Source organism: Sinocyclocheilus rhinocerous, unplaced genomic scaffold, assembly GCF_001515625.1.
Source record: "Sinocyclocheilus rhinocerous isolate Xijiao unplaced genomic scaffold, SAMN03320098_v1.1 scaffold1256, whole genome shotgun sequence".
Lineage (NCBI taxonomy): Eukaryota > Metazoa > Chordata > Actinopteri > Cypriniformes > Cyprinidae > Sinocyclocheilus > Sinocyclocheilus rhinocerous.
Window position 1 is genome coordinate 1,030,927 of NW_015646445.1, and position 11,718 is coordinate 1,042,644.

Genomic DNA, 11,718 nt, shown 5'->3' on the forward strand with positions numbered 1-11,718 from the left:
CGCGCGTGTGTGTGATTTCTCCATCATAGCAAAAAGCTCCAGACGCGACCAGCCAAGGCCCCTCTGCAGCGCGCGATATTGATATTGAATTATTGTCCAGCCCTACCTGAGACCTTATTTTACTCATTAATTGAAAAATTCCATGATAAAAACCCATAGGAAAATCTCAAGGAAATCCAAATTAGTCTCCCAGGTTTTGACGTCACAGCTGCAGCACTAGATAGTCTCATAATTAATGCATGATAATTATGAAAGGTTTAGCAAAATGCCAATTTAAAAATTGTAGATTTTCTAGAATTGATCGCAGGATATGTTGACATATCAGAAGTATTTCATGTCTAAGGAGGAGCTCATGAGGGTTCTGTTGAAGGCTGTCCAGGAGTTGGAGTTTACCTGGGGTACTCCAGAGGAGCCTGCCAGGAGTAAGCTCAACTCCTGGTATTTCAGGTCCACCCGGAAAGCTGACTCAAGGGCGTCGGTCCCCTTCTTCCCCGACGTACACGAGCAGCTGGTGAAAACGGGGTCTGCGCCCCAATCAGCGTCCACTCTGCCACACAGGCCATCTTTTCCCACGTGGATGGGGCGGAGGCCCACGGGTACGTGCACTCTCCCCCAGTCGCTGGGAGAGATTGTAGGATGTTCACTGGACTAAGTTTTATGACAGTTAAATGGCCACAAGGCCTGCGGTTTGACTAAACGCATTGAGCTATTTCTCTGATTTCTTCATTTAAACGTTTAGTCAGTTGATGTGCATTAAGTGTGCATTTTGAGGGATCTTCAAATGGTAAATGATATTGGTATTTTCTGATGAGATTTCATATGTGAAATGAGTTCAGCCGGTTTTCCTAAAATACTTGTGCTATAACATATAAAGTGATCTTTGTAAAGTGTATTGATGGCCAGGAAGTTGCTTTAAGGTGGAGGCATTCATCAAGCACTGAGTGTGATAGAGCAGCTTGTGACAGGCTTTGATTTACTCCAGCAGTTGTTTGAAGAATCAACATTAGGCTCAGTGTTTTGGATCACTTTAACTATTCTCTTTCAGATTACAGTCTTTATTTCATCATCTTGCAGGCATAAACCTGTTTGTTCTTGGCGTGTTTTGTAGAAAGAGCATCTTGCAGATTGTGCTGTCATGATTTTTTTTTTAAAATCGTGGATTAGGTCAGTACATCAGAATTTCTTCTAAGCCTTTTTTTGTGTACCATTTTTAACACCTTTTTGTTCTTGCTAGTTCATTTTGAATAGTTATGCAGTATGACAAATGCTTGTTTTAATTAAAAAAAAATACAAATGCTGTATATGAAGTGCTGCAGCTGTGATGTCAAAAGCTGGAAGCCATGGGTCCCCTTGAGACTTCTCTAAAGGTGTTTTTCACTTTATGAGTAAAACAAGGTCTGCTCTGTAAATATAAATTGATGTTATTTTAGTGTTTTTCTCTATAATGTAAATAACATACACCCATACTGAAATTTGAATTTTGAAACAGTTATGTTATTTTTGTTTTTAATGCACAAATGGCCAAGTACCCTCAAGTTTTGTTTACCTGAGACTAGGGCTGGACGATATGGCCAAAATTGATATCACGATATATTTCTTAATTTCGGTCGATACGATATAATTCCAATATCGATATGAACACTATTTATCTGAAATAGAAATCTTTTGTAACATTATAAATGCCTTTATCATCACTTTTGATCAATTTTAAGCATCCTTGCTAAATAAAAGTATTAATCTCTATAATTTCTTTCCCCAAAAAATAATAAAAATTATACTGAATGGAATAGTGTATAATGTTACAAAAGCTTTTTATTTCAGATAAATGCTGATCTTTAGATCTTTCTATTCATCAAAGAATCCTGAAAAAAAATGTACTCAACTGTTTAGGCTTGGACATCAGCCTCCCCTCGAAGCCGTGCAGGACCACCGTCCACCTCGTTAATAAGGCGTATGCATCTGATGGTGAGGCGGCTTCCACGCTGCATCCCATTGCGGTGCTACAGGTTTTCCAGGTGAAGCTCCTGCAGGCGGTGGAGGGCGGAGGCCATTAAGGATCTGCGCGCGGCGACAGACTTTGCGCTGATGGCGACGAAGCGAGCGGCCCAGGCCGTGGGTAAGGCCATGGGTTTTATGGTCGTCCTTCAGAGGCACCTATGGTTAAACCTGGCTGACCTCAAGGATGCTGACCGTAAAGTGCTGCTGAACGCTCCTGTGACTCCCTGGAGTCCATTATTGAACGTCACCTCTTTGGTGACGCCGTGGAGTCCATTATTGAATGCTTCGCGGAGGCTCAAAAGTGCGCCAAAGCCATGAGTCAAGTGATGCCAAGGCGCACTTTCCAGCAGCAGACGGCGAGATCCAGGTCCTCGTCGGCACCTGGCTCTTCCCAACGGAGGGATAACCCCAGGCAAGCAACCGCGGCGGTGACTGCTACTGCTCCTCGCCAGGAGCCGGATGTCCGGAGGAAGGCGTGGGGTCCCGGGACGAAGCGCCACGGCCAGCGGAGGAGCCCGCGACGTGACTTTCGCCCGCCGTCCTGACGGTCTGAAGAGAGAAGGAGAGTGCGCGAGCGGCCCGGCTCCCAAGCGCCACAAGTTCATGTGTTCAAATGTTTGTGTGTTGGATGTTCATTCAATAAAAATGCACTCACCCCGCCTCAGAGCAGTGCGCAGCCGCCGCCCACATAGGTTATAGTCGCGCAGCACTCGCCGGCGCATCCAACGACCAAGCCGCTATGTCAGTTCCTGAGTGCGTGGGAAGTTATTCCTGGAATCTCGTGCTGGCTACTCGGTGTGATAGAGCGTGGGTATACCCTTCAATTCAGACGCAGACCACCCCGTTTCAATGGTGTAGTTCAGTCTCTAACATTGCCTCGAAATGCCCCGGTTCTGAGACAAGAGGTATGCAGTCTGCTTGAAAAAGGAGCGATAGAGCGAGTCCCGCCGAGCGAGCTGGAGTGCGGGTTTTACAGCCACTATTTCGTGGTACCCAAAAGAGACTGTACTCAGTGCAGCTTCCTGTTATTCATGTCTGATTCACTTTGTGTTATGCTGCTTTAGCACAGTAATCTCTGTGCAGCCCTTCCAGTACTGTTGTTGCGTCTGCCCTGTTCTCAGCGCAGCCTACGTCATTACTGACCAGATATGCAAATTTAGTATACCTGGGTTTTAGAAGCTCATTGGCTTATCTCCACCTATCAGCTGCGAGCCCGCCTACAAGCGTCACTATTGGTTATGGGAATTGTGTATGTGTGTGTGTTCTATCTTCGCTGGGTATGTGACTTGTACAGGCTGCTCGTAGCCTCTCTCATGGCTGGATTGAATATCGTTCCCATAACGGAGAAATGTCTCCGTGATGTCTCGTGAAAGCTCGAGAGGGAACGTCTCCGGTTACTAGGCCAATTAGCCGTGGCGAGGTTACGTAACCTCGGTTCCCTGAGAGTGGGAACGAGACATCACGGAGGTCGCCGTGTTCGCTGCTCGACCAGCTAAGTGGCGTTCAGTATCAGATTCTGATGTAATTGACGCATGCACTGCATTTTATACTGCCCCTTGAGCTTGTCAGTATTTGCATGCGATTTGCATGCGTCATAACAATTGGCCAGTCATTTGGACTGGCGTGAGCTAATAGGACTTCAGAAAGGTTGGAAGGGAAGGAGTTCCCATAATGGAGAAATGTCTCCGTGATGTCTCGTTCCCGCTCTTAGGGAACCGAGGTTACGATAGTAACTGGAGACGTTTCATGTGGACGTAGATTTTTTTTAAAACGGAAGAAGGAAAATCTCAGTGTATAAACATACCCATGTACGTGTGGACATGGCCTAAATACCCACTTGCATCTAGGCACTTATAGGATTTCGGGAATTCCCCTACACATGTGGTCTCTGTGTTTTACATTACTTACTTAGATTACATTTAAATCAGTGCTACACAACTAGAGAAAACTGAGGAAAATAGCTGTGGTGAAAAAAAGTTTTAAAAAATTCAGCACCCATAATGCACTGGGCTTGATCAGACTACTGTATCTGTGAGCGGGTATATAAAAATGCTGAAATCTGTAGTTTTAATGAAAGCCCTGGAGATTGGATGACAAGTTTTACAAATATTCGCGGATATCTTGGTCCAGGTAACAGAAAAATAATACACGTTGTTCATTTATTTATACTACCAACATTGTTACAATACAAAGCCAGTTGAAAACTGGTGAACTTACGCTTTGAACTTTTTTTTATAAAGACTTTAATAAATTGAAAACTGAGGAAAATAGTTTTAAAAAAAGTTTTTAAAAATTCAGCACCCATAATGCACTGGGCTTGATCAGACTACTGTATCTGTGAGCGGGTATATAAAAATGCTGAAATCTGTAGTTTTAATGAAAGCCCTGGAGATTGGATGACAAGTTTTACAAATATTTGCGGATATCTTGGTCCAGGTAACAGAAAAATAATACACGTTGTTCATTTATTTATACTACCAACATTGTTACAATACAAAGCCAGTTGAAAACTGGTGAACTTACGCTTTGAACTTTTTTTTATAAAGACTTTAATAAATTTGTGTACTGGTTTGGGAGCATGAGCCCAGAGCAGATGGATGATCTGTGGATTAAGAGCTCGACCCATTGCTGGTTGATATTCTGGATTAATATACTGTTTTGGAAATAGGGGTTGTTCTAATGTAGACCTTTACATGCTAAATTACCTATGCAAATAATAGGAAACAGACTGGTTTTTCAGTTTCCTCTGGTAGCCATTGAGAAGGTGTATCTGTGTCCAGCCTCTGACCTCCAAAACCTCACTGCCATCTGTATTTAAAACAGCACTCAGGTGCAGTACCAAAGCTAATGTCAGTACCTAAGGCACACTTGTTCACTGACTGCTCGCTAGACAACTAATTTCTGACAATTTGTAAGCAAAGGGAGCAAGTTTAGTCCCTCATTTTCATAGAGAGTGAACTGCTCAAGTGTTCCTAAGAAAATGAGCCTTTAGATATTACGCAGCGCCTGAAAATAGGCTTATTGGAAGTTACCTAGCTGGGACTATTTTCAGGCGCTGCATAATATCATTGCGCCTGCTGCACCCATGGTACGGCAGCAAAGTTCCTTGATTATTACGCCGGAATGAGAGTATAGTTCCTAGCCATATCGGCCTAGAAACGCAACTTTTCATTTTCCGTCAGTCTTAGTACATGGTGTAACTACAGAAGAGTCAAGTTTTAAATAGAAAAAATATAGAATCTCTTTGGTCATTTTTGAGCGAGATGCTAACGGTCTAATCAGATTCAATGATCTATGCTAAGCTAAGCTAAAAGTGCTACCGCCCAGACCCGGAGATCGGCTGAAGGATTTGAAAACGGTTTAACTCTAGGGGAGTTGGAAAATGAGCCTATTTTCAAAAATAGTGGAGTGTTCCTTTAAGGTCTTCGTTCATTGCTGACAGATTTTTTTGGAAATAGGATTCTGTCATTTTGAGTATGATGTTCAGTATTTGAGCTTTATAAAGCTTTGCACATTTATTCATCTTGAAATAAAGAAAAACGTCACCTTTGAGACTTTTTTAAATGGTTTGTGTAGCAGTTGCACAACCAGTGAAAAGAAAACATATCAGTGTGAACTGTCAGATAGTGTCCCCTTTTAATTTGTGTCTATTAACCTCTTTCCCTTGTTCCCTTAAGGGGGACAGATTGGATTAACAGCGCTCTGTGTGCAGATGTCCTGTGGTCTGGAGTATTTCTAAACATTATGGTGACATAATGGGCCACAGTTTAAATTTAAGGCCATTAATGAAGTGCTCATCTCCATTTATATTCATCTTCGTTCCCTGCTGTGCTTTCTTGTTAATGGGCCTGTAGTATTTTTATGATGTTCTGTTAGATTTCACGATAAGCACTTGTACTCTTTTTTGTGAATTCAGTGTTTTAATGTTCTGATGCAGAGTTTAGAAATGTGAAGGAGAGGAGGAATTTGATATATTAATTCAAGTGTCCGTCCGATAACACACATAGACACTGCTTTTGTTGAGCAAACTGTCAGGAAGAGAATAATATTTGGCTGATGAATTGCACATAATTCTGTCGATAATGACTCAAACAGAGCAGAACAGCGGTGTTTATTAGCGTATGCCATAAACAGCAGCGTGCAGATGGAGTGATGGGCAAAACAGAAAGAGCACGAGGAAGGTTTGTCCATACAGTTAATGGACCCAGCTGACATTCTTTAAAATATCTTCTAGTGAGGAGTCTGGGACCGAGAATTCCGAAATAATTCTCATAATCCCAATTTTTTTTTTACTGTAACTAGGGCGGCACGATAAATCGAAATGGAATCGAGATTGCGATTTGACAGAAGCTGCGATTGTCATGCGTATCTTTCAGTGAAGCACGGTTCTGTGATCAGCTGTAACCATAAGGTTGCTTACAACAATTAGGTGCAAGCAAGTTCCCTTCATATGCACAGAAAGATGGTGAAAGCTTGACCTCAGATCTGTAACTGTTCATAAAGCTCTGTGAATACAGGCCATAAACTTTAATTATAACCATGAGCAGTTTGTGGATTTGGCAGCAGTCTTTTAAGTCTCGTTCATTTAAAATGATTTGAATTTCTTTTGCGCTCCCTAGAGGAAGCTACACAAGATGAAAGTTAAACTCTTTTGTAAAACGTTTTCATTGCTGTTATCTGCATATGCAGTGTCATTATCTGTGTACTGAATGGGGAAAATTGCATTCAATTAAATAAGCAAATATCTACCACTCTTCAGGTGTAAGTTAGTGCAAATGAAATGGGAATTACGGAGATAGCTGTTCAGTTCTGCATGGCTATTGAAAATACTCTGATTATGAAGTTATTTAGCCTTTATATCTGTGTCTTAGGTATTTGTCTAGTTTTCAACTACTGCAAAACAAAAATTAAATCATATCCGTTCCTTTCAGAGCCCTGCATGCTCGCTTAGAACAATAGAGACAGCAATGACTCACTCTCGCCCTATGTGTGAATCTAATTTTGGACGTCATAGCTCATGTATTCTTAGCTAGAGGCTACATGACAGTAATGAGATCAAATCTGTTTCCCCTGGTTAGTTGACATTAAGTAAAGGGGGTGCTCATGAAGATTGATCCAAATTATGGTGTTAATTTGGTATAGGAAGATTGGCTTTAGCTTAAACTAGTCTGTGCACCCTCTGAGAAATACAATTATGCTCTATTATCAGTTATAGCAATGCATAACCATACATTTCCAGTGTAACATTTTGACACCTGCAGCTGTTGGCTCTCAGTCGAGAGATGAATGATAGTTGAATATGTGCACGGGCCTTTTTGCTTTCCTGTACATTGAATTTGGAGATGTTTTTGAAACTGTAAGAATTTTCTTATGCTCACCAAGCCTGCATTTATTTGATAAAAATTTAGCAAAACCACAAGTTGTGAAATATTATTGCACTTTACAATAACTGTTTTCTGATTTAGTTTAGTTGAATTGTTTTTCTAATGAGGCTGGCAATTGCAAACTGTTGATTCTGTATGCGTGGCTAAACTGTTGGACCTGTTTTCATTGATTGCTGATGCAGCCCTCAGACAATCTATCAGCAATGAACTATAATAATACACAGAAACATTATCTGTCTGTGTATTGATGATCCCAGGTTCAGATAATGCAGATGGATCAGCATGCTGTCTGTAATGCATTCTGAGTGGATATTGGAGACTTGAGCTTTCCGTTATACAAAAATATTGGAGCTAAGAATGCAGCGACTGACCTCAGATTCAAGTTTTCCATTGAGACATGTAACACTTTTACAAAACACTAGCATCTAATGGAGCAATGCTGCAAATTAATGAAGAAATGCCCATTTAGTTGTTGATTTATTTAAAGGAATAATTCAAACTCAGGCCATCCAAGATGTAGATGAGTTTGTTTCCTCATCAGAACAGATTTGGAGAAATGTAGCAATGCATCACTTGCTCATCATCGGATCCTCTGCAGTGAATGGGTGCCGCCAGAATGAGTCCAAACAGCTGATAAAAACATCACAACAATCCACACGACTCCAGTCCATCAATTAACATCTTGTCAAGTGTATTTAAGAAAAAATTGCCCTCTCACATTAAAATCCACCATTTTAGACTGCTTTGTAAATGGTTGATGCTTGAGTTGTGCATATTTCTGTTCATTTTATGCAATATTATGGATAGAGGGCTTTTATTTTAACTGGAAACAACAGTTTAAAGTTAAAATTGTCTTTATGGATTTGTTTATTATAAAATGCAGAGGTCTTTGCTTCACGAAGCATTAGTTTTGATGGATTATTGTGATGTTTTTATCAACTATTTGGACTCTCATTCTGACGGCACCCATTCACTGCAGAGGATCCATCGGTGAGCAAGTGACGTAATGCTACATTTCTCTAGATTTGCTTAGATGAAGATACAAACTCATCTACATCTTGGATGGCCTGAGGGTGAGTACATTTTCAGCAAATTTTCATATTTGTGTGAACTGTTCTTTTAAATGTTAACAGTCTCTATTGGTTAAAAATGTAAAGTGTAGGCTTGTTTCTACTTTATTTATTAATATTTTGAGTAGCTGTAGCCACAGGCTGAAAACTAATTAAAAGAGTCAAGTTGAAAAAAAAACTGAAAAACTCTTACTCTCTTACAGAAAAACTTGATTTGTTGGTCAGTTAATGAAACTGTAAACTATGCTGACCCTCAAGTGCCTGAGAAAGAGGTATGTGTCCACATGACTCTATGACAAATCAGCGGATCCTACTATCATTGCACAGCTAGTACTCCACTAAAAGAATTTTGTCGAAAGAGAATTTTCTGACACTGTTTCCCCTGAGAACAGCACAGCAGGGTGTTGACATCTGCAACGTTCCACAGCAGAAGTGACAACAGATGAAGCCTCCACTATGGCTGGCCGACACACATGCGGTATTATTGCACACTGTAAAGGAGCTTGAACTTTTCACTGTTTCTGCATTCCCGTTGTAAAATAAACCAGCAGAATATTTATTAGGATTAGATCACGTCAGTTAAGATTGCAAACTGCTCTCAAGCAGAGACAGCACAGGTCATTCTGGGGAGCCGTCAGATGATCATGTGTACCTGTTTGTAGTGAATTTATCAGTTTTGAATTTCCATGAACTTTAATTACACAAAGCTTCATTTCAAGACGGACACTGGAAGTAACGATAACTGGGTGTTCAGTTAGTGAGTCAGATGATGATTCAGTCATTTGTCAGACTGAGTCAAATCAGGAACTAATTTGAGAAGATTGAGTTCCAGTAAAAAAGTTCTTAAAATAATTTTAAACTTGTCTTAAAGCCCAAAATGTTAAATTTATTGGGTTGCTTCAAACATTACAATAGCTACATAATGCATATTACTTATACTCTGGATGCACGAGTACTCTGAAATTGATCAGTGAGTGTTCATCATAAACCACCAGATAACACCAAAGCCTGTCATTTTCTTCTTCAGAAAAACTTTTCAAGAATAGCAGTTCTTTTTTCGTTAGGTTTTTCCCTAACAATTACTTAATGTTTTCATAAATCCAGACCCAGAATGTGATTTAATTATACTGGTAATGATAGTGAATACTACATATGAAGAGTGTATTTTTCTGTGTTGTTGTGTGGATAATTTGAAGGTAACAAAACATATTTTAGGACATCTAAAGGCGGGTGTACACGGTGCGATTCTGAAGGTCGGAACGTCGTGAACCCTCGCACATGTCACGATTGAGTTTATCCGAAAATCGTACGGAGGCAGTCACACACGACACAAATTTACTACGATTTTACAAACTCTGACGTAATCATTACGATTCGCGCCATTCATAAAAATATGGATTCTGAGGACGAAATAGTTTTCTTTGTGGCAGGCTGGCAGCTATGGCTTGTGACATCCAAAAAAAGAAACGAAGACGAAGGACATGGCGAAGAGAATAGCTGAAAAGCAGAGAAAAGCATGAACTTTCTGTTCTTCATAAACGACTCGAGGCGAGTAGGCTATTTCTGAATTTCTGCTCGTTTTGCCGGAAATACAACAGGCATATTCATTCATAAAGCTGAACGGCAAATTTGCCACAATTTGGAATAACAAATAAAAAATAGAGCTGTATAATTAAACTAAAATTACTATACAGACTATTTATATACATAATATGTGGTTTTTGTCATCTTCTGATTGGTCAACTTCTGATGGATCGGCAATTGTCTCGAATCCGATTTTTTTTGACATGTTTGAAAATTATTCGGGAGGACGGGAGGTGCTCGTAACATTCTCGGATCGGCCCGTAATTCTTCTCACACGGTACGAGCTGCGACTGTGTGAGCATCTGCGATTTTCTCCCGAGAGAAAAAAAATCGCTTGCGAGCTCGTACGACAGCAAAAATCGCACCGTGTACGCCCGCCTTAAGGCAAGTAACCCCCCAGATTGTTTGCTTCCTCATAGTAGCGTACCCTCTCATTAAAAGATGGAGAATCCCTGCTGTACACGCTTCTGAGACTCATAATGAACTTAATTGTCCTGCTGGGCTTTGGTTTGCTTCATCTGCCCCAGCAGATAGGTCTGTTTTTGACCAGTACTTTCCATTCATTCATCAGTATAAATTAATTTAATGTGGTGCAGGGTTTTACATTCAGAATGTAGACACTTCACTCAAATGAAACCAGGTGATTGCCCTGTTATTAAGTACACAAAAGGCTCCTGACCCCACATGAGAGCTAAAAATACAGTCTTTCTGCCTAAATCTGCCTAAATCTTCTCTAAAACACAGAGGCTGCCTGTGCAGACCGGCTGGGGTAACTGGAGCTCTCTGTGTTTGTGTGTGTGTGTGTGTGAGAGACGATGGATGTTACCTCTGGGGTGAAAAGGGCAGCAGTGGAGCAGGAGAGATGGCAGGGAACTGAGTGAGTAGGGCTACTCCTTTTTCTCCATCCCCCTTTCCAACCATTCATCTGCCCACTGGCTGGAAAAGCCTCTGACTTTTTTTTTTTACGAACATGTGGAACACATTTAACCACCTCAGCTGCGCCCACCCGAGCTGTCTCCACCCTCCTTTCTCTCACTCTTTTCCACCCATTCTGAACGCTCTGCCTTTTACGCCTACTATTTCACTGCATTTGCAGTATTGCGTTCTTGTGTTTGATTAAAAAAGCAGTACGTAATAGTTTTTGCCCTTTGCTGTATTTCAGAGCACTAATAAATCAGAAAAAGGGGCTTTGAACTCTTGGGTTTTTGTGGGTTTTTTCAAAACTCCCAATTTAAATACTTTGTCACTCTGTTTAAGTCACTGTGTTTTAAGATGGTGCAGTCAGTCGGATAAAGTCTTTTCAGTCGAAGCCTGCTATTATGAACCCAGAAGATGAAGTAGTATCCACGTGGAGACTGTCACTTCAGAGAGAAGGTGCTGTCAATTAGGCTTGCCGTGATAGACGGTGCTGCGGGTAATACCGGTGTTAAGCCGCAACACCGGTTACGTCACTTTCCCACCGCGTCACCGACCCCCACCGTCGTTTTGATTTTTTATAGTAATAAAAATCATTTAGTTCAGTAAAAGAACAGACACTACAATTAAAAACTGAAAGCCGCTGCTCAATGCAGTTGAACGACAGTTGCATCACAGATCAGATTTCATTTATCCAGTGAGGAGAGTGAGTCGAGCTGACTGACAAGAAGAGTGAGGTGAGACAGACAAAACGATCGCGGATGATT

At 41.0% G+C, this 11,718-nt stretch overlaps 1 protein-coding gene across 1 annotated transcript in view; it reads left to right on the forward strand.

Moving 5' to 3' along the window:
• Positions 1–2,737: 2,737 nt before the first annotated feature.
• LOC107707819 (probable palmitoyltransferase ZDHHC8) overlaps positions 2,738–11,718 on the forward strand; it is a 64,305-nt gene continuing 55,324 nt past the window's right edge. Inside the window, exon 1 of the mRNA XM_016511911.1 lies at positions 2,738–2,793. Within this exon, the coding sequence (XP_016367397.1) occupies positions 2,738–2,793 (56 nt within the window). The remainder of the gene's footprint in view (positions 2,794–11,718) is intronic.